Source organism: Monodelphis domestica, chromosome 6 (assembly GCF_027887165.1).
Source record: "Monodelphis domestica isolate mMonDom1 chromosome 6, mMonDom1.pri, whole genome shotgun sequence".
NCBI lineage: Eukaryota > Metazoa > Chordata > Mammalia > Didelphimorphia > Didelphidae > Monodelphis > Monodelphis domestica.
Genome location: NC_077232.1, coordinates 300,322,617 through 300,347,095, shown reverse-complemented (window position 1 = coordinate 300,347,095; position 24,479 = coordinate 300,322,617). Strand labels below are relative to the sequence as shown.

Genomic DNA, 24,479 nt, shown 5'->3' with positions numbered 1-24,479 from the left:
AAGCTGACTTGGAGACAGACTGGCCTTGGGTCACAGGATGAATGATTTTTTTCCTGTTTGGTGACCATATGAGTGGTTCCTGCAGCCATTTCCAGACAATCTGGGTGTCTGGTATTAGGCTTTTCAAGTACTCCTCAGTAGGCTTCCTGGTATACCTGCTACTCTAGAGAGAAGGATCGGCTTGTGGGTCAAGATCTTTGGAACCCATGAATGGGAACAAATTTTTATAAATAAAAAGACAGTTGAGTTTGAAGTTTGAAGGTTTAAGCTTGTTTTTCTTCAAAATCTCAGCACAGTGTGGTGGCTAGAGCTTGGAGTTAAGAAGAACTAGTTTTAGTCACTGAGAAGGGATTGATCTTACTAGCTGTGTGACCCTAGGACTTGCTTTCTCATGTATAAAATGAAGACACTGGACTACATGATCTCCAGGGGCCTTCCGGCTTTATGTCTCTCATCTTCTGACTTTTATTACCTGCCTAACAAGAATTTCTAGCATTTCTGATATATGGGCCAACAGGAAAAGCTATAATCCTTGACTCTCAAAACGAAGTTAGTCCTAACAGATAAAGAACTAACTGAAGGTTCTCTGGAACCTTGTAAAACTTTGGACATGTCATTGCCTTCTAGCTTACAACAAGAGGCATTGCTCAGGTCAAAGGAAAAAAAATCAAGTCAGCTGATTCTGTTTCAACATACCTTAGAAGTTGCCTCAGAGTATGGGTTGTGTTGATGCTAAATTCCCCAGAGGATGCCAATAATAATACAATTCGATAGATATTTTTAAAACCAGAAGTGGGACTGTGGGCTGGAGATAGGACCCGCCACTGAGGAAGCAGGGGATTGCCCTCCTCACCGAGAAATCCAGATCTATCCTGGGTTTAATCTTGAGGAAGTCTTACTGCTAAAAGAAGGAGTAGACCTTTTTTATTCTTTCTTGCACTCTGTGGATGGCTGAGGGAAAATGGAAATGAAGCTCATGGGGGTTAGATCCCAGATCTCCCCACTCCCTTTCACAGCCAAATTTCTAGCAGTAGTTATTTACTCTAGTCTCTCTCTCATACTCTTCTTCCAGCCTCTTGAAGTCTGGTTTCCAAAACTCATCACTCATTTGGAACTGTTCAATTAGAGACATCCAGTGGAAAGCTGGTTCAGGGAAGAGACTGGTGATGAATATGTAGATCTCAGAGTTGTCTCTGCAGAAGGATAATTAAATCCATGAGAAGCGATGTGGTCAAGTAAGATAGTGTAGAGAGAAGAGGTGGGTACATTGCAAGACTTTGCCCTAGGTTCTCTTCTCTCTATCCACACCCACATCCACCATCTTTTACCTGGACAATCAATCAGAAGAGCCTCCCAACTGGTCTTCCTGTCTCCAGTTTCTGTAGAGTTGGCAGATGGGCTGAAACAAACTCAGGGTAACTAACAGGCACCTGAAGACCTACTGTGGCATAATAGGCAGAAGTGAACAATTTGTTCCAATGGGCATGAAGGAGGTTGAAGCAGGTCTGTGGAGCACTTAGAACTTGGATATCAAAGCCACCAAGTACATCCCCTGCACACTGGTCTATCGCCAGTTATCCTGACTTTCACCTTGCTGCTGGAGAAGAGAGAGACTGATGACGGTTTGCAACTCTGCTGCCCTTAAATCCAGTTCATGAGAAAGTCAAGACACCACCCTGTGATTTCCTTTGAAGCCAAAGGAAGAATAACAAGAGTCCTCTACCTAATTGTCAAGCTGTTGTTTCTAAAGCATAGTTCATGTTTTAGAGAAACCTCGACTCTCCCATCCCCTGTCAAGAAGATTCAGTGACTACTTCTTGCTTCTAGGAAACATATGAACTCCTCCATTTGGCATTTTAACCCCCTTTGCAATTAGTCTACCTTTCCAGGCTTTTCCAGCCTTACTTTCTCTTGTGCATACCACAGTTCAATAAGACTAGCCTCCTTGCTTTCATTTATACATGAAATTCTTTCTGTCTTGCCTTTGCAAAGACTGCCATCCTTCCTTGCCTCTTCCACTAAGAATCCCAAACTTCCTTCAAAGCCCAACTCATATGCCATGAACAACAAAAAAACCAGACTTTGCTTTCAAGGGTCTCATGGTCTGGAGGCAGTTAGATGAACCCAGTGGATAGAGTTCCAGGCCTTGAGTCAGGAAGATTTATCTTTCAAGGTTTAAATCTAGTCCCAGACACTTGATAGCTGTGTAACCCTGGAGAAGTCACTTAACTGTTTGACTTGGTTTCCTCATCTGTAAAAAGGGGAGGAAGAAAGAAATGGCAAATCCCTCCAGTATCTTTGTCAAGAAAACCCCAAATGGGGTCATGAAAGCTGAGTCAGACGGATTGAAAATGACTGAATAACAATAAAAACAGCATCTCATAATCTAACAGTAGTGGAAAAGTCAGGAAACTTTCCCTGAATCCCCATTCCCTCCTGGTGCTAGTGATGCCCAGAAATTATTATGAATGGCAGGGGAAGGGGGTCATGGAGCATGGGCTCTGCCCCTGTGGGCATGGTCCTACATATGAATCTGTTGCTAAGAGCATTTCACTTTGCTGAGAGGATGCAGCAATTCTTGATTGATGCTTGTGTGCCCCTCTGCTCAGGAGTTGTGAAGATTTGCAACTGAGTCCAGAAGACTTTCCTCCTACATTGCTCCACATAGCTATGGAGAAGTTCCTCCACCTTCTCATTTGAGGGAGTCCTCTCTCAGATTTCCAGTAAAGGAGATAGAGCATGTGCTTGCTTAGGTGAGCGAGGCTGGACCTCAAGACCCTTTCTACTCTTGATTTGTCTTTCTCCTTCTAAGTCTAGTCACAGAACAATGATCCTGAGAAGTAGATGCTTTCACCTTGGTGTAACCTTATGGATGCAAGAGCAAGGTAGGTCCTGAATTGTTGTAAGCTGCCGGGGACAAGGTACTCATCAGAGAAAGTGGGAACCCATTGATAGATAGGATCAGCCTGAACCTGAGGGATCTGAAGGGTTACTCCAATAGTTCAGAAGATCTGGACCTTGAAGATGGCTCAGGCAGTAAAGAACCAAGGGTAATTCTCCTCATATTATTTCCCAATATTGAGAGCAAAGACTGTGCTTCTGTTTGTTTTGTCTTTCGTTTGATTGGTATTTTCTTTTCTTTGTATTCTCAATGCTTAACATGGTTCTTGGCACACAAAAGGTGCTTAATAAATGCTCATTGACTGACTACTCCTCAGGTATCTCCCTCCTCACCTTCCCTTTCCTGTCTGATGTGAAAAGATGGCCCTTCTTGTTAAGGAAAATTCATCTACAAGCATCCTTGATTCCACCTCTTCCAGTCTTCTCAGCAAATTTCCCCTTTATTTCCTCTTTTCAATCTCTTTTTCTATACTGGTACTTTCCCTGCCATCTCAATCACCTTCATATCTCCCCATCCTTTCATAATCTTCACTTGATCCCATCATCCCTTCTGGTTATCCTCACTTGACATATATAGTCAATTCTCTGCTATCCTTCACATTTCTCACACACACCCTCTTCTCATACCCTTCTCCCTTCCATGATCCAAAGACACTGGCCTACAAGCTGTTCTTCATATATGATGTTTGATTTCCCAGTGCCCATCTGTAGGGGCTCATCCTCATTCTGAAATGTTCTGCCCCCTCAATTCTGCTTCTTAGTTTCCTTGGGTGCTTTCAAAACTCAGCTCAGAGCTCACCTTCTAGAGGCTGTCTTTTGAGGTCTTCTCAGCTGCTAAAGTTTCCCTGCTCAATTCATCTTCATCTATTCTCTGTCTGTCTGTCTGTCTGTCTGTCTGTCTGTCTGTCTGTCTCTGTCTCTCTCTCTGTCAATCTATCAATCTGTCTATCCCTCTCTCTCTGTCTCTATCTGTCCTTCCACCTGTCTGCCTGCCTCTGTCCATCAGTCCCCACCTGTCCGTCCATCTGTCCATCCATCTATCCATCTGTCTAGTAATATAGATAAAGAAACATAGTTAAATGGAATATAGAGAAATACACATATAGTATATACGTTCTCATCTATCTAACATATAGGGTATCTTTTTAAAATTGCGTGATCCCTCCCCAGTAGAATGCACATCCTTTGACTATTGAGACTATTTTGTTGTTGTTCTTTTTTCATATCCAGTGCTTGATATAAAGTAACGTTGAAATATACTATTCCTCACTTTATTTCCTCCATGAATATTTCTCCCCTGCAAGCACTATATATCTTGTTTCACAACATGTCCAATAGGGAAATATGTATCATATGATAATATATGCACAATCAATATCATATTACCTGCCTTCTTGGAGAAAGGAAGAAAGGGAGGGAGGAAACATGGATTGCAAAACATCAGAAAACAAATATTAAAAATTGTATCAACATTGATCTGGAAAAAATTCAAAACAAAAAGTTAATTGAAAGAGTTGAAAAATATTTGTTGATTGACAACTACCAGTTCAGCAGTGGCAGAGTGAGGACCATGGGGACTTCCAAATTTGAAATGATATCTTGTAACATAATGGATAATTTTTTCTCTTTGGCTAAACTTTTGGGCAACCCTCTAGTGATAGTGGAATAATGGTGGCAAAAAAGTATGAAGAGATGCTCAATGACCCAACTTCAATTTTATCCAATATCAAGAAGAAAAGAACCATTCAGTGTGAGACACCCTGCTTCCTTTTTACATTCATCATGGATATTATTTAGCAAAAACTTTGGGGTAAATATTACAATGTAAAAATTTGCCATATGAAGTGATATTTTCAATATTTCTGGAATTTGGCATCACAAAAGTAGGGAGGAAAGAAATAGAGCAGATTTTTGGAAGGGCTAAAATATTCACTTTCTTTTTTTTCTTCTGGGAACAGGTTAGGTGACCAAAGATGGAATCTGGGGTGTGGTTACCAGACGTCTGGTTTTAGATTAAAATTTAGATTCAGATCTGGGTTTAAACTCAAGGTTTGCTACCTCCTGGTTGTTTAGTCATTTTAGTCACATCGGACTCTTCATGACCTCATTTGGTGTTTTCTTGGCCAAGATCCTGGAGTGGTTTGCAATTTCCTTTTCCAGCTCATTTTACAGAGGAGGAATCTGGGGCAAACAGGTTAAAATGATTTGTCCAGGGTCATCTAGCTAGTAGGTGTCGGAGGACAGATTTGGACTTGGGAAGAAGATTCTTCCTAAGTTGAGGCCTGGCACTCTATCTATGGTGCCACCTTGCTACTTTCTAGCCAAATGATTTTGGTCATGTTTCTTCCCTCTGGGCTTCAGTTTCCACATCTATAAAAGGCAGGATTGGACTGCATGGCCTCTAAAGTCCCATCCAACCCTGAATCCTACGGACTTAGATAAGGAAAAACAAAAGACTTTCATTTGATTTGGCAAGCTAATGTTTATTAATGCAACTTTCATCTTCAACATGCACTTTTCAAACCCAGTCATTGGTGATGAATCAATATAAATGGACACCGCAATTCAGTTTAGATAAGATTCAGACATTCAGATGGCAAAGAGTCTTTTACGATGGAAACCAGTGATGAGTATTGTTCAAAAGTGAAACTTGGACTGTGAGCTCTTCTAGAAAACCAAGCCTTCACACAGTTCCCTCTCCTCTAATTAGAGCTGCTGGTCAGGTCAGGCTTCTGATCCCGTTTTGTGCCATTGATCTGTGCGCAAGTCCATATTTGTGCAAGCTATGTATATCTATACTTGTGTGCATGTATGCATACGTGTGTGCGTGTGTGTGTGTGTGTGTGTGTGTGTGTGTGTGTGTGTTTCTCAGGCTTTGTGGAAGTAACTAAGAAAGGAAGAAAGAAAGTGGAGTGGAGTTCAAAGAGCACTGAAGCTGACATCAGAAGAAGGGGGTTCAAATCCCAGCTCTGCCACCTGTAATCCGAGGATGTTGGCAATCCCATCCCTTCTCTATGACTCCTCTATAAAATGAGGGAGTTGGACTAGGTGACCTCTATGATCCCTTCCACTATGTGACCTGTGAACCTATCAATAGATTTGTGCATTCATGTAACACACAAGGTGAAGAAAAAGTTCGAGATGCAGTCATTAATAATGGACTTCCAAAGTAGCCATCTGGGATTCCATTTGATTATTTAAAGTTGAGGAAGATGGAAAGGCACTGCAATTTTCTTTATCTCTGGGAGGACTTCCCGGAAAGCTAGTCCTACCACTTGGGGGCACTGTCCTTACAAAGATACAGCTCCAGGGAAAGTATATTACTTTTTCATTAAGATCATTCTTTATTCTTCATTAAAATAATTCTTCCACTTTCTGGAGTCAGAAGAATATTGGACAGGACTCTGAAGATCACGGTTCAAAACCCAGCTCTGCCGCTTACTTTCTGGGTGACCTTGTTAAATCACTTCTTTGCTCTGGGGTAGTCGCAAATTCCTTCTCTCTAAAAGAAGGGGTCTGTACTAGATGACCATCTTCTAAGGCTCCCTCCAGCTCACAAGCTATGTTCCTGTCTGACTCTTAATTGTCCCTTTCATAATGTCAGGGGGTTGTAACCTGTAAGTTGTAAGATCTCTTCCATTTCTCAGTTGTGATTCAATTATTCTAACAATGGAACAGATAGGTAGAATGAATTTCTTGCTCATCATTCAGGGCTCTAACTCTCAGTGGGGTCCAGTGCTATTTATTTGAACCATTTTCCATTTGGGGGTCATCTCCACCAAGTATATATGACTTCCTGGAAGGGCGCCTTTCAACAGAAAGCCAGTAGGTGTGTCTATCATCTCCAGTGAAGACTGAATTCTTTGCTTCTCAAGTATTACTCTTTTCTTAATTTACTTAAAGCTTGAAGATTGATACACAGATAAATATTTTTAATTATCTTCTTCAACTAACTGTGACAAGGAAAGCAGAGTTCTATAATCATTCTTTAAAAAGTAAAAGACACTTTGCTCCTCAGTAGGGTGGCAGGGACTGTGGTTATAGAGTGGAATATACCATCAGACTCTGGTTAAATGTTTTTCTTCCTAACAAAGAAGGTTTCAGTGGGGAGAGTATTAAGGGGAAATGAATAAAAGATCCTCCTTGCCTAAAATGCATTCCTTCCTTACCTCTTCCTCTTAGAATCCCTTCCATCCTTCAAAGCATGATCCTTGAGGATTCTCTTCAATGAGTCCTTTTCTAATTCCCTCAGCACTCCCTTTTCTTTTATTCAGGCAAATGGGGTTAAGTGACTTGCCCAAGGTAACATAAATGGGGTTAAGTGACTTGCCCAAGGTAACATAAATGGGGTTAAGTGACTTGCCCAAGGTAACATAGCCTGTGTCTGAGGCCAGATTTGCAACACTCCATTATTTTTGAAATAACTTTAATGACTTTGTCTTGATCTTATATTTACTAATGTTTACATGTTGCTCCCCCCTCCTCCCATAGAATAGAAGATCTTGGAGGGTAGTAATTATTTTACTTATATCCTTGTATGCTTAATGCCCAACTCTAAGACTTGTACATAATTGGTATTTTTAAAAAGGCTTGTTGAATTGGGGAAAAGACATTAATGAAGCTTTTTTTTAAAGAGTCTACTGCATTCTGGAAACTGAGGAGCAAAAACCCTGTGATATTGTAAATGGCCACGTCTTTCTCTAGTACATCACATGGGTGGTATTGGCTCCAGTGACTGAGTAACTGCTATCCATGATTAAAGGACATAAGTGGTAAGTAGCATTTGTTTATGAGCTCAGTAGGGTTGGGGAACAAAGTCTTTTCTGCTGACTCTTCCTATCTCCACACCAGACTGAGCAATGGGCAGCATAGAGATATTGTGAGGAGAGCACTGCCGGTAGGAGAAGGACAGTCGAGTGGGACCAGCAAGCATCATGCCTCAAATTTCTCAGGCATTCCCCTTGGTCATTCTGGGCTCTCACATTTGGGAGAATCTGTGCTCTATCATCTTTTTTTCTCAGTAATCAACATCCATCCATCCATCCATTTATTTATTTATTTACTTAAACCCTTACCTTCCACCTTGGATATTGATTCCAAGGCAGAAGAGTGGTAAGGACTAGGCAATGGGGGTTAAGTGACTTGCCCAGCTGGGAAGTGTCTGAGGCCAGATTTGAACCCAGGACCTCCCATCTCTACACCTGGCCCTCAATCCACTGACCTACCCAGCTGCCCCCCCCCCTTTTTGCAACATCCCTTTAAAAACAACACTCAGCACTTTTATTTTTCCTGGTTCATCACTGAGTTTTTGGGTGATTGGAGCAAAGAAGATCCTTGTGTCATTTGGTCAATACTGCTACATTTCCACAAGTCAAGCAACAGAGTCGCCTTCTCCTTTTCTCCTTAGAACTTAAATTCAATGAATCTGTATCAGATTACTTGCCTTCTCAGGGAGGGGAAAGGAGAAAGGAAGGGAGAAAATTTGAAACTCAAGATTTAAAAAAAATGACTGTCAAAAATTATTTTTACATGTAATTTGGAGAAAATAAAATGCTATTAAAAAACCCTCTACCTTCAGTGGAGGAGATGAATGAAAATGACCTTTCCTAGAAGAAAAGTTCTCTACCGTGACTTAGGTTCCTAAGCACTTTCATAAAGCAAAATAAAATTCTCAACCCTTCTCGTCTTGAGAGTCATCTGAATGCTTCTTAAATTCACAATGAACAGAATTCAAACTGAGACACTGGGTCAGAGCTGGACCTTGTTTTCTTCTACTCAGGCTAACAGGGATTCAAACAGGGACCTTGAGCCCCGCCAGCTCTTCTCAGGAATCCCCCAGTGATGCTGTTGCTCTTCAATATCCAGTGACCAATTCCAGAGTGATGCTGATTACTTTTCAGTTGACGAAGCACAGCTTCAGTTTTTTTGGTGTGGTAGAAAAGGTAGTAACCACATTGGCAGTCAGGGGGATCCCAAACTGAATCATGACTTGGACACCTAGTCCTGCCTGTTTGGCCACAAGCAGGTAAATCTCTTCACTTCTCTAATCTTTGGTTTATCCTATATCAGATGAGAGGGTTGGAGTAATTGACCTCCCAGTAAAAGATCCCCTCCATCTTGAAATCTCTGATCTTGCAAGTTCAGACTGTTTTATTTGCTTTTTTCTCCCCAACCCTTCCTTTCTGTCATAGAATCTACACAAGTATTACTTCCAGGGCAGAAAAGAGGTAAGCTCTAGACAATTGGGGTTAAGTGACTTGTCCAGGGTCACATAGCTAGGAAGCATCTGAGGCCCTATTTGAACCCAGGACCTCCCCTCTTCACTCCATCCACTGGGCCACTTAGCTGCCTCTGTCTTATTTGCATCCTTGGCACTTTATAAATGCTCTCTCTCTCTTTCTACCTATCTATCTATCTATCTATCTATCTATCTATCTATCTATCAATCAATCAACTGTTCTATCTATTAGGAGCAATAATTGTGGTTGGTTCATTTGTTGTGGCCAACAACTTTCTCTCCGACTCAGTGAATGGCTACCTAGGACAGTGACAAGCAGTTATAATTGGCTACTTCATTAAAATAAATATGTGACCAACCCTCTAGGGCTCTTTTCTTTCCTTCACATCGGCACTCATACCTTGTAACACATAACAGAAAACCTGCCTTTCAACAATTCTTTTGGCAACAAGAAAGAGGCATGTCATAACGTTTATGGCCTCACTAACCTTGAGATCGAATCTGCTACCTATAATCATGAGTAAAAGACATGAGAAACCCATAACAGCTCTTTTGTTAGCAACTTCATTCTTTAGAGGCAGCATGGGGTAGTGGACAGAATCAGCCTCGGTGATGAGAAGACTTTCTGGCAGATGTTGGCTGTGTGACCCTGAGCAAGTCATCATTTCTCATTGCTTCAGGCAATTCTCTAAGATCCTAAGTTGCAAAAAAGATACTGACCAGCACTGGTAGAGGGAGTTTCCTCACTAGAAAGTTCCTTATATCAATGAAATCAGTCTCTCTCCCCATCGCTATTTCATTCTTAGAAGCCAATTCCAAATTGATTAGAATTAAGACAATTCCCTACTGCAGGTGTACAACTCGGTTATGATTATGGACTCATGGCGATCTTACCATTCATTAATCTTTCACAGGCTGTCTAGAACTACCTTCTGGTTCTCAAAGAAAATGGAATTTAATTAGACATTAAACTATTCAGGGATGTACTTAAAAGTAACAAAACCCAAACCCTCAGGGAATCCCTTTCCACACAGACTAATCTATTGTCTTTGAGAGCGTTCCCTGAACTAGGGTCCTCATTGTGGATGTCTGATGCCAGATCCAGAAATGCCAGGCTATTCCTTCTTTTCTGTAATTCACAGTGGCACAAAGGTCAGACAGGAGACCCTGTCCCATCTAGATCACACAGAGATGAATTGGGTGCTCAGGGAGGGGTAGTATCTCTGGTATGGAGGGCTTGTCGTGCCCTTCTAGGGCAGCTCTCCAGCCTCTGACCCTCACCTGACACTCAGCTCTCACTTGTGGCTCCCAGTAGCTGCTAGCAGGCGGCAGTGGCCACACCCCGGGCAACGGCTTCGACAGGCCGGCTAAACCTTGTGAGGGTAGCCATCGGGTCGTCGTGGACCCCTGGTGAACTAGGGCTTTGCTCACCCAGCATGTGAAGACTGCTTCAGCTGAACAGATGGAAAAAACCAATAAGAAGGTTCAACGGCTGAGATGGCGATGCAGCAAGGCAATGTGGAGTGCTAAGGGTGTGTTGGAGCACAAAAGACAACACGGCCATCCAATGCAGCTGAGGAAGTCTCCAGGTGTAACGACTTTGTGCCACTAGACCCAGGCTTCCAACGCTGAGAGAGTGGGACTGTCTCTGTGCATCGACTTTTCCACTTAAATCTTCATGCACAAGTGTCTTTGTGCACAAAAACACACAAAGACAATAGTCATCCTCAGTTACCGAGAGACTACTACTACTGGGAAATGTGTTGTGTGGCATAAAGAAAATGAGGCTAAGAACTCTAGAAATCAACTCAGGCAATTACATTTTCCTTCCACAAATATCTCTTTCACCCCATTGCTCACTTATATAAAGAGTAGGTATTAAGCACTAATATTAAGGTTTGAATGAACAGGTGTGGACATCCTCACATGTTAAATATACAGATGTGACTTAGGGAACTAAGGATCAAAAATAATTAAACAAATCTCTCACACAGAAGAATCTCAGAGCCATGGGATCCACACCTGAGGTTGTCATGTCCTGCAGAATGGGTTGGTTCCAGAAAAGATCACTTGCTGTGTCCCATGGCATAACTATTACAGCTGGTGGATGGTGAGCATGAAATGGAAGGGTTTCTCTGCCTTGGGGGAGTCTCAGGTCTCACGCTTCCATCCTCTTGGGTGTGGATTATAGTTGCCATCACTGAAGGAGAAGCCATACTCAGACTTGGTCTCCATGGTCATTCTTTCAAACCCAGTCCTAGAGGGTTTCCTGTAATAGGTAGAATATGGCAATGGGGCATCATCCTGGTTGTTGGCATAAATGGTTTTTCTGGTGCTCTTTGGCAGGCTAGTGATGCCATTCTCCCTCCTGTTGAATGGGCCCAGATTTGTCTTCTGAAACTGAGGTGCATAGGAAACTCCCAGTTTCCAGTACTCAAGTGGCTCTGGCAAGCTTTTCCTCTGGGCAGCAGAGACAACATGGGCCACAATGGAATCTTGGATGTTTCTGGGGTCAAAGGCATCATCCACAAGGCCAAGAGGAGACCTAGCAGCTGCTTCCCAAGGTGTGAATCTCTTGTTAGGTTTTTTTGCAGGCTCACCAGCTGGTTTTCCAGGGTAACTGGCGGAAGGTTGGAACATCAGAGGAGAAGTGGGAGATAGAGTGGGTGTAACTGGTCTTCTAAAAAGTAGTGACTGTCCATCATCCTAAAAATAAGAAAATTGTTAATATTAGTGTCAAAAATAATCAGTGGGAAGGCACCCCTTGCATGAGGGGCTAATATCTGCTTCCACCACCAACATATATGGGAGTCCATTCTTTTTAGCACCCCAGCCTTGGTGCTTTAACTTAAAGCTTCCTCCTCTTCCTCCTCCTCCTTCTCTTCCTCCTTCCCTCACTCTCATTTCAATCTTACACTGGCACATCAACTCTGCTCATTGTCTCTTCAGGAATAGCATTGGGTTAGGTAGGGCAGTCTCAAAACTTGGTTCTGAAAGTAGTCCTGTCCACATCTCAATGCTATTCTCTCCCTTGAAAAGCAGTATGGTGTTTCTTTTAAAAAGAATATTGATGATCACATGAAAAAATGCCCTTAATAACTACTGACTAGAAAAATACCAATTAAAAGAACTCTGAGGAATCACCTCACATCTATCAGAATGACTATTATAAGAGAAAGGAAAATAACAAATGTTGGAGAGGATATAGGGAAATTAAGACATTAATATAGTATTGGTGTTTTCCAGACTTCTGGGTAAGCATGGCGGCAATCTAAACATGGGCCACTTCCTCTCCCTAGCATACACTGACAAAGACTACCCCAAAAGACCTTAAGAATCATTTTCAGAGGAGCGGAGAAGTTGTATAATAGGATGCAGAATTGAAGGTGCATGGGATTGGGGCTTTTCCAGTCTATAAGAGGGTGAAAGGGCTTCCACCCAAATGCGAGCCGATTCACCCTCTCCCACCCCCACCTACAGAGCCAGAGCCAGAGCCAGTGCATGCCAAGATGAGTGAGCAAGAGACACCTCTGGAGTGAGCAGGGGGCACCTCTGGGTCCTTGGGACAACAGGGGACCCACTCCTGAAAGCAGCTAGGTGGGAAACCCCAGCATGCGAGAGAGTGCAGACCTTGGGTGCAGCGTGCCCACCAGAACCAGAGAGTGGGCAAGGAGTACTTCTACAGTGAGCAAGGAACACTTCTAGGTCCTTGGGAGCTGACTAGGACCTCTGGGGACTTACCCCTGAAAGCAGCTAGTCTGGAAACCCAGGCGGGCATGAGAGCGCAGACCTTGAGAGCCTCATGGAAGACAGCATCAAGAAGAGCTGCAAAGGACTGCAGAGATTCCAGAGCTTGCTTCAGGCAAAATACTTACTCCTTAACTCCAAACATGGAGAACCTGTCCAGCTGACTCAGTTTTCTGACTAAAGAGGGAAGGGAAAACATCCAGGAAAATGGCTAATTGTTCACAGAAGACTCAAAATCCTTCCAAAAAAACCAAAAAGAAGGCTGTGACCCTCGAGAATTTTTATGGAGGAAAAACCGAGGCTACAGAGGAAATACTTGATGAAATCAAACAAAGGCAAAACAAACAAACAAACAAACAACAACAACAACAAAAAAACCCGGAAAGTGTCCACAAGCCCTGGAAGAATCTCAGTTGGAGCTTATCAAAAAGATGGAAGCCTTCTGGAAAGGGAAGTGAGAAATGGTTAAAAAAATGAAGAAATCATAGCTGAATACCAAAAGGTTAAAGCAGAAAACCAAAATTATTATAACAGAAAACCAGGCCTTAAGGACCAGAATTGAGCAACTGGAAACCAATGATCTCGCAAAATAGCAAGAATTAATAAAGCAAAGTCAAAAGACTGACAAAATAGAAGAAAACATGAAATATCTCATTGATGAGGTGACAGATCAGGAAAACAGAGGAAGGAGAGACAATTTGAGAATCATTGGTCTACCTGAAAAGCCAGAAATAAACAGAAATCTTGACACCATACTACAAGAGATCATCCAAGAAAACTGCCCTGAAGTTCTTGAACAAGGGGGCAAAATAGACATTGAAAGAGTTAATAGAACACCCTCTACACTAAACCCCCCAAAAACAACTCCCAGAAATGTAATTGCCAAATTCCAGAGTTTTCAAGCTAAGGAGAAAATCCTACAAGAAGCCAAAAAGAAACAATTCAGATACAAAGGAGCACCAATCAGGATCACACAAGACCTGGCAGCTTCCACACTAAAGGACTGCAAGGCCTGGAACACAATATTCAGAAAGGCAAGAGAACTGGGTCTTCAACCAAGAATCACCTATTCATCAAAACTGACTATATACTTCTAGGGGAAAGTATGGGCATTCAACAAAATAGAACCTTTCCAAGTATTTGCAAGGAAAAGATGAGAACTAAGTGGAACATTTGATATCCAAACACAATGATCAAGAGAAAAATGAAAAGGTAAATATGAAAGAGAGGGAAAAGGAGGAAAAAATTTTTTTTATTCAAGCTCTCTTCTTTAAGGGCTACAATTAGATCAAATTATATATATTAATATGTGGGGAAAATGTTATTTGTAACTCTCAAAAAGGTTTTCATTATTATAGTAAATAGAAGAATCATTCATAGGAAAAGATTGGGGCATTAAAGGCTATAAAATGATATGCAAAAAAGGGGTGGGGGAATCGATGATGGTACTAAGAGATTATTGAAGAAATAAAATAAATAGAATAATCTTTGTCACACAAAGATACACATGGGAAGGGGAGGGGAAGAATACTCTTATAAGAGGGAGAGGAAGGGAGTGCTAATAGGTAATACTTGAATATTACTCTCAGTGAAATCAATTCTGAGAGTTAAGAGCATCTAGATCAATTGGGATCTTGAAGTCTATCTTATCCTACAGGTTAAGGCAGAAGGGAAAACTAAGGGGGAGGGGGAAGGGAGTTAAAAAAGGGAGGGAAGGAGAGAGGGGAGGGAACTTAACAGACCCTAAAAAAACAAGAAGAGAACGAAAAGGGAGGGCCCAGAAAGGGAAGCATATCAAGGGAGAGGAGTAGGGGGATTGACTAAAAGTAAACCACTGGTTTAAAAGGATATAGCAAAAGAAGAGAGGTCAGAGCTAGGAGAGGTTATCAAAATGCTAGGGAATTCAAAAGTGACAATCATAACTTTGAACGTGAATGGGATTAACTCACCCATAAAACGTAGATGAATTGGAGAGTGGATTAGAATACAGAATCCCACCATATGTTGTCTACAAGAAACACACATGAGGTGAGTAGATACTCACAAGGTCAGAATTAAAGGGTGGAACAAAACCTATTGGGCCTCAACTGACAGAAAGAAGGCAGGAGTTGCAACCATGATATCTGACAAAGCCAAAGTAAAAAGAGACCTGATTAAAAGGGATAGAGAAGGTAAATATATCCTGATAAAAGGGAGCATAGATAATGAGGAAATATCACTAATCAACATGTATGCACGAAATGGTATAGCACCCAAATTTCTAATGGAGAAACTAATAGAATTGAAGGAGGAAATAGTAAAACTATACTAGTGGGAGACCTGAACCTATCACTATTAAATTGAGATAAATCAAATAAAAAAATAAATAAGAAAGAGATAAAAGAGGTGAATGAAATCTTAGAAAAATTAGAGTTAGTAGATATATGGAGAAAAATAAATAGGGACAAAAAGGAATACATAGCAGCACATGGCACATTCACAAAGATTGACCATATACTAGGTCATAAAAACATGGCATACAAATGCATAAAAGCAGAAATAATGAATGCAACCTTTTCAGATCTTAAGGCAATAAAAATAATGACCAGTAAGGGTACATGGAGAGCCAAATCAAAACTTAATTGGAAATTAAATAATATGATTCTCCAAAACCGACTAGTCAGAGAACAAATCATAGAAACAATTAATAATTTCATTGAAGAAAATGACAATGATGAGACATCCTTTCAAACTCTATGGGATGCAGCCAAATCAGTACTCAGGGCAAAATTTATATCCTTGAGTTAATATATTAACAAATTCGGGAGGGCAGAGGTCAATGAATTGGACATGCAAATCAAAAAAATTGAAAGTGAACAAATTAAAACCCCCCAGAAGAAAACCAAATTAGAAATCCTAAAAATTAAGGGAGAAATTAATAAAATTGAAAATGATAGAACTATTGAAATAATAAATAAGACTAGAAGCTGGTACTTTTTCAAAAACAAACAATATAGACAAAATATGGTCAATCTAATAAAAAAGAGGAAAGGAAATCAAATTAATACTATCAGGGATGGAAAGGGAGAACTCACCTCCAATGAAGAGGAAATTAAGGCAATCATTAAAAACTATTTTGTGCAATTATATGGCAATAAATATGCCAATCTAGGTGATATGGATGAATATTAACAAAAATATAAATTTCCTAGATTAACAGAAGAATAAATAGAATTCATAAATAATCCCATATCAGAAAAAGAAATTGAACAAGCCATCAAGGAACTCCCTAAGAAAAAATCACCAGGGCCTGATGGATTCACAAGTGAATTCTATCAAACATTCAAAGAACAGCTAATCCCAATACTATACAAACTATTTGACATAATAAGCAAAGAGGGGGTTCTACCAAATTCATTTTATGATACAAATATGGTACTGATCCCAAAGCCAGGCAGGCCAAAAACAGAGAAAGAAAACTACAGACCAAATTCCTTAATGAACACAGATGCAAAAATCTTAAACAGGATACTAGTAAAAAGACTCCAGCAACTCATCATGAGGGTTATTCACTGTGATCAGGTGGGATTTATACCAGGAATGAAAGGATGGTTCAATATCAGGAAAACCATTCACATAATTGACCATGTCATCAGGCAAACCAACAAAAACCACATGATTATCTCAATAGATGCAGAAAAAGCCTTTGACAACATTCAACACCCATTCCTATTGAAAACACTAGAGAGTATAGGAACAGAAGAATCTTTCCTAAAAATAATAAACAGTATTTCTCTAAAACCATCAGCCAACACCATCTGCAATGGGGATAAACTAGATGCATTCCCAATAAGATCAGGAGTGAAACAAGGATGCCCATTATTACCTCTACTATTCAACACTGTACTAGAAACACTAGCAGTATCAATTAGAGAAGAAAAAGAAATTGAGGGTATTAAAATTGGCAATAAGGAGACCAAGCTATCATTCTTTGTGGATGACATCATGGTCTACTTAAAGAATCATAGAGAATCAACTAAAAAGCTAAAACTTTTTTTTAAACTAAAAAGGAAATAATCAATAACTTTAGCAAAGTTGCAGGATACAAAATAAAGCCACATAAGTCATCAGCATTTCTATATAGCTCCAACACATCCCAGCAGCAGGAATTAGAAAGAGAAATCCCATTCAAAATCACCCTAGACAATATAAAAAAATAGGAATCTATCTGCTGAGAACAACACAGGAACTATATGAGCACAACTACAAAATACTTTCCACCCAACTAAAACTAGATTTGAGCAATTGGAAAAACACTAACTGCTCATGGGTAGGATGAGCTAATATAATAAAAATTACCATCCTACCCAAACTTATCTATCTATTTAGTGCCATACCCATTGAACTTCCAAAAAACTTTTTTACTGAATTAGAAAAAAACATAACAAAGTTCATTTGGAAGAACAAATGATCAAGGATATCCAGGGAAATCATGAAGAAAAATAAAAAGGAAGGTGGTCTTGCAGCACCAAATCACAAACTATATTACAAAGCAGTGGTCATCAAAACAATTTGGTACTGGCTAAGAGACAGAAAGGAGGATCAGTGGAATGGACTTGGGGTAAGTGACCTCAGCAAGACAGTCTATGATAAATCCAAAGATCCCAGCTTTGGGGACCAAAACCTGCTATTTGATAAAAACTGCTGGGAAAATTGGAAGACAGTGTGGGAGAGATTAGGTTTGGATCAACACCTCACACCCTACACCAAGATAAACTCAGAATGGGTGAATGACTTGAATGTAAAGAAGGAAACAATAAGTAAATTATATGAACACAGAATAGTATACATGTCAGACCTGTGGGACGGGAAAGATTTTAAAACCAAGCAAGACTTAGAAAGAGTCACAAAATGCAAAATCAATAACTTTGACTAAAAAAACCCAATGTAACTAAAATCAGAAGAGAAACAACAAATTGGGAAACAATCTTCATAACAAAAACCTCTGATAAATGTGTAATTACTCAAATTTACAAAGAGCTAAACCAGTTGTACCAAAAAATCAAGTCATTCTCCAATTGATAAATGGACAAGGGACATGAATAGGCAGTTTTCAGTTAAAGAAATCAAAACTATTATTAAACACATGAAAAAGTGCTCTAAATCTCTTATAATCAGAGAGATGCAAATCAAAACAACTCTGAGGTACCACCTCACACCTAGCAGATTGGCTAACATGACAGCTATGGAAAGTAATGCATGCTGGAGGGGATGTGGCAAAGTTGGGACACTAATTCATTGCTGGTGGAGTTGTGAATTGATCCAACCATTCTGGAGGGCAATTTGGAACTCTGCCCAAAGTGTGCTAAAAGACTGTCTGCCCTTTGATCCAGCCATAGCATTGCTGGGTTTGTACCCCAAAGAAATAATAAGGAAAAATACATGTACAAGAATATTCATAGCTGCGCTCTTTGTGGTGGCAAAAAACTGGAAAATGAGGGGATGCCCTTCAATTGGAGAATGTCTGAACAAATTGTGGTATATGTTGGTGATGGAATACAATTGTGCCATAAAAATGCTCAAAAGAATAATAGTCTGGAGGAATTCCATGTGGACTGGAATGACCTCCAGGAATTGATGCAGATTTTGAGAGGAGCAGAACCAGGAGAACATTGTACACAGAGACCGGAACACTGTGGTACAATCAAATGTAATGGACTTCTCCATTAGTGGCAATGCAGTGATCCTGAACAACCTGGAGGGATCTATGAGAAAGAACACAATCCACATTCAGAGGAAAAACTGTGGGAGTAGAAACACCGAAGAATAACAACTGCTTGATTACATGGGTCGAGGGGACAGGATTGGGGATGTAGACTCTAAATGATCATCCTAGTGCAAACACCAACAACATAGAAATAGGTTCTGATCAAGGACACATGTAACACCCAGTAGAATTGCATGTTGGCTTTGGGAAGGGTGGGGGGAGGGGAGGGAGGGAAAGAATATGATTCTTAATGATGCTCTATATTGACTAAATAAAATTTAAAAATATGTCATATATATGAGATATTTTTAAATTATATATATATATATATATATATATATATATATATATATATATATATATATATATATATATACTATTGGGTGAGTTGTGAACTGATTCAACCATTCTGAAGAGCAATTTTGATCTATGCCCAAAGGGCTATAAAGCTATGAATACCTTTGACCTAGCAATACCACTTCTAGGCTTGTCTCAAAGAGATAAAAATGGAAAAGGACCTATATGTATGGAAATATTTATAGAAGCTCTTTTTGTGGTGGCAAAGATTAGAAAGTGAGAGGATAGCCATCCACTGGAGAATGACCGAATATGTTATGGTATTGATTGTAATGGAATACAATTGTGCCATAAAAATGACAAGTTGAATAATTTCAGAAAAACCTGGAAAGATTTACATGAACTGATGCATACATAGTAAAGTGAACTGAATCAGGAGAACATTGGACACAGAAAAAGCAATATTATACATTGAATGACCATAAAGGACTTAGCTAGTTTCAGCAATACAATGATCTAGTCCCAAAGGGCTCATGATGAAAAATGTCATTTGCCTCTGGGGAAAGAACTGAAGGAGTCTCAATTTAGATCAAAGAATACTATATTTCACTTCTTTCTTCCTTTTTTGTTTTAGTTTGGTTTGTTTGAGTTTCCTCCACCAAAGGGCTAATATGGAAAAACATGTTTACTTAGACATTTAAAAATATTTAAATTATTTTTACATATAATTGGGGAAAATAAAATATTTTTAAAATGAGTTTTAAAAAATTTTTACATGTAATGGGGAAATATTTAAAAAAAATAAAATATATTTAAAAACTAAAAATATTAGCTTTGAAGTCAGAAGGTTCAAATCCCAGTTTTGTCACTTGTTCCCTGAATAATATTGATTATATCACACCAAGAATGAAAGTTACTAAATTGTGTATACCCTTTGACCAACCTATATTACCACTAGACCTGTGCTCCAAGGAGATAAGAGAAAGAAGAAAAAGACCAAGTGTAAAAAAAAATTTTATAGTGACTCTTTTTGAGGTCACAAGGAAACTAATGGGATGACCTTCATAAGAAATAACAAAAGGAAAACTTTCAGAGAAACCTGACAAAACATGTATGAACTGATGCAAAATAAATTGGGGGAATAATTTTTGCAATAAAACAAATGATAAACTTGGAAGGACTAAAGAATTCTGGTCAAAGCAATGACTAGTCATGATTCCAAAGGGCCCACGGAGATTTGTGCTACCCACCTCCTGATCTAGGGATGATGGTCAAGGTATAGAATTGGCATGGCCACTTTGGGAATTTCTTTTGATTCTATATGCCTTTATAAAGGATTTGGGAGCAGTTAGATGGCTCAGTGGATTGAGAGTCAGGCCTAAAGATGGGAAATTCTGGATTTAAATTTGGCCTCAAAAACTTCCTAGTTTTGTGATGTTGGTCAAGTCACTTAGCCCCTTTACCTAATCCTTACTGCTCTTCTGTCTTGGAACCAATATTTAGTATTGATTCCAAGTCAAAATGTAAGGGTTTACAAAAAGCTGGGAGGGGTTTTCTTTTTTCTTTTTTTTTCTTCTTTCAAACTCTTGGGATTGGGGCAAGGATGGTGGAAGAGAAAAAAACAAATGTTTACTAAGTGAAAAATAAAATAAAATATCGAAGCAGTTTTTAAAAGAGCTAATTAAACAAAAGATGGCAAGACAAAAACTAATGAAAATGCTTAATTGGCCTCCGCTGGGAGTATCCTTTTACTCATCTTTCTGAGGATTGTAAATGCTTGGTGATTGACTGACTCTTTTGTTAGTCCCTGAGGCTCAATTGAAGTATTTTCCTTCTCCTACATACCTCTGTCTGCTTCTTTCTTCAGCCTCTTCATTTCCTTATAGGCAAAGGGGAGAGCATAGGAATGAGGACACAACTAGGTGACACAATAGATTGAGAGCCAGGGCTGAAGAGAGAGAGAAGGGGGCGGGGGAAGAGGGCACATAGGGATGTTGAACTCTTTGGATTAGGAATTATTGTTATGAAAGATCACACTGGAATCAGAAAACTTAGTGAAAGCTGAATCTGCGCCTAAAAGACCAATGAGGACATTTCAATCACTAAGCACAGATCCATGAAGAACACAGATTGGTTCCCAACAAATCCAAACCTAAATCCACAATCTACTGTCACAACATCTCTGTATACTATTATAGCCTTGGGATATATACAAATTACTCTTGGCCTCCTGAAAGGAGCAGCTTGTCAGCAAAGGATTTGGGTCTTAATCCTGTGTAAAAGGAAAGGGTTGAATTCAACATCCTCCAATTCCACATATGCTCTAAAAGTACCACCAACTTTCTCTAAGCTTCAAAGGAATCTATTTAACTTGGACTCAATACATTTAATAACAAATATATTGATTTCATTCATCTGACTGTACTGAAGTGATTATGCACAGAGAAGCAGCTATGGGCACCATAGTGCAAAGTACATTTAACCATTCTTCCTCTCTACGTTGGTTTCTCAATCTATAAAATAAGGACAATAAGAGCACCTACCTTTCATGGTTGTTCAGAAGAACAAATGAGGTTATATTTGTTAAGAACTTTACAGTGCCTGTCACAGTGTAGATATCAATAAATGCTTGTTTCCTTCCTTCCTTCCTTCCTTCCTTCCTTCCTTCCTTCCTTCCTTCCTTCCTTCCTTCCTTCCTTCCTTCCTTCCTTCCTTCCTTCCTTCCTTCCTTCCTTCTCTTGCTGTGGAATGACCACAAATATTAGTGGTCTTATTTCTTCTTGAGTGGGATGAATAAAAGTCTTGTAAGGATGATAAGGGTATTTCTGCATCATGATTATATTGGAATTGTTCCCATTGCTTTCTCACTTTGGGCAAGTAACTTCAATACACCAATTCCCTTATTTGTAAAATGAGGAGGTTGAACTAGAGTTACCAAGTTCCCTTCAACTCTACACCTCTAATTCCATGGCCCTTTCTTAGGCTGCCAACTGTCCAATGGTCCATACCCCTGGCCTCTGGAAAAGTGTGGCAACATCTGGTATAGATTGACCTAAACCACAACTTGGGAAAATCTCCCCCAGGGAGCAATGTGTCACATCATGAAATAGTGGATAAAGGGTCAAACCAGGAGACAGGAAGACCTGAGTTCTTGTTTGACCTTTGACATACACTGACTGTGAGATCTTGGGAAAGTTACATCATATCTTAGCATCCTAAGTGACTTTCTAAGACAAAAAGTCACAGAACAAATCAGGGAAACTTTCACACTAGGAGTCTTTCTAGCCAATGAAAGAATACGATTGTGCTTCTAGACCCTTGCCCCAAACAAACAACTCATCAGTACTCTGACATAGGACAAAAAATAATTGACAAATTTGGAAAATACTTTAAAATAAATAACATACTTTACATTTGATTCTCTGAACAACTCTGTGAGATAGATACGGTCACCCTCATCTTAGAAATGAGGAAAGAAAGACTTAAAGATATCTGTGGTAACACAAGAAATCACTTCTGGAAATTGAATTTGATCCCAGCTCCCTGACTCTAAGCCCTGCAGTCAGCAGCCTCTGAACAAAGCAGCAAATATATATCACAAAATGAGGAAGTCAAGAAGTGGAAATGTCAGAGTTCAGGGTTTGGAGTCAAAGGGTCTGAGTCTGAATCCTAGTCCTACCACTTGCCTATGAGACTTTAGACAAGTCATTTAGCCTAGGCTTTAGTTCCCTGATTTGAAGCAATAGGGAGCCACCAAGGGTTTTTGATCAGAGTGGAGACATGATCAAGCTCTAGTTGTGGCCTGGATGGCCAAGGGAGATTAATGGGGAAGCTATATGGGGGATGAATTGGAAAGAGGAGAGTCTGAAAGTAGGGAGAAGAATTTGGAGGCTATTAAAATAGTCTAGGTAAGGTAAAGGTAGTAAGAGCTAGAGATGGAGAAGTGGTCTTGGGAGAAGAAAGAAAGGGATGAAGGGAGTCTTGGCAATTGACTGAATGTGAGGGTAGGGGAAAGGTTGAGAGAGAGGAGAGTCTAAAATGTCTTACAGAATTTGAATCTGGATCACTGGAATGGTCAAGTTCTTGTAGCCAATAGGAGAGCTTAGAAGAGAAGAGTGTTTAGAAAAGACAGTGTTTGGGGCCTATTGAAGATGAAAACTCTGGGTTGAGTGTCCAGCTATCAACTGGGGCTGTGGAATTGAAGCTCAAGATAGAAACTTGGACTGGATAGCTATGTCCCTCTAGGCCACAGCTAGATAAGCTTGACCATGTCCTCACTCCGATCAAAACTCCTCAGTAGCTCTCTATTTCCTCAGGGATGAAATACAAATCCCATAGGCTAGTATTTAAAATCCTTTACCATCTCATGCCAGTCTGTCCCCCTCCCAGAATCCACCCCCCTCACATCACTTGCTTTCATACAGTCTCTGTTACAGCCACTGACCTATTCTCTCCTCCCAACATTTGATAAATTTGATCTCCCATCTTGAAATCTTTCATGGGTCACTCCAGGTGCCACATCTTACAGAAAGCTTCCCTGATTCTCCCTCCCCGTCCAGCAGATTCTGATTACTGGTGCTCTCTCAATTTTCCTTCAACTTCTTTGCATTCCTGCCATGTCTCACCAATAAAAGCTTCTTGAGGGAAGGGCTCATTTCTATTTCTGAGGCCGGTAGGTATTACAATGGAGAGACCAATGGACTTGGAGTCAGGAAGTCTTGAGTTTGAATCCTGACTGAGACATTTGAAAGCTGTGAGTCCATGAGGAAATCAGTCAACTTCTCTCAGCCTGAGTTTCCTTATCTATAAATTGTATATAACAATAGGACCTACTTTACAGTGTTGCCATGAAGATACAATGAAATAATATACGTAAGCTTTTTAGAAACCTTAACGCATTTCATATATTTTGTTTGTTATTATTATTATCATCATTATTTTATATGTAAGCACTTTGGAAACCTTAAAGCTAAATGGTCACTACTATAATTATTATTGTTATTTTTGTCTTTGTATACCCAGTGCTGAGTACTGTGACTTGAATATAGAATGTACTTAATAAATCCTTGTTAGATTGAGTTGGGGAGAAGAAATATATTAAGCAGTTGCTATGTGCCAGGAAAGGTGCTATGTATTGGAAATGATGGTCCCTGATCTCGAGGAACTTGCACTCTAATACGGGAGACAACACTTTTGAATTGAATTCTTATGTCACCTTCAAATAAAAAAAATGTCAACACTGTGTCTAAAAGTTGTTTTTTCAAATTAAAAGATAAAAATGTCCAAGTGCTTCAAACCAGAGCAAAAGAGTACTGTTATCATCCATTTGCTTATTCTGGCTTCTTAAGTGTTGCCTTAAGCTCTGGATACTTATATGTACTTATGTAGTAGAGAAATCTGCACACTTCACATTTCTCTCCATAAATAAGAAGGGAAGAGCCTGTCTATTAATGGGCTGTCCCTGAGCTGATAGGAAAAGGCCCAGGGCTTGGCTTGAGGGGCAGCCACAGCTGGCAAATGACCTGGGGTGTCTGAATGCCATATGGGGAA

The 24,479-nt window shown here is 39.9% G+C and overlaps 1 protein-coding gene across 1 annotated transcript in view; it reads right to left on the bottom strand.

Annotated features, from left to right (window-relative positions):
- Positions 1–5,363: 5,363 nt before the first annotated feature.
- The window catches only part of SYNPO2 (synaptopodin 2), a 206,307-nt gene continuing 187,191 nt past the window's right edge, over positions 5,364–24,479 (bottom strand). The window contains 1 exon segment of the mRNA XM_001371714.4: positions 5,364–11,845. Within this exon segment, the coding sequence (XP_001371751.2) occupies positions 11,291–11,845 (555 nt within the window). The 3' untranslated portion in view covers positions 5,364–11,290.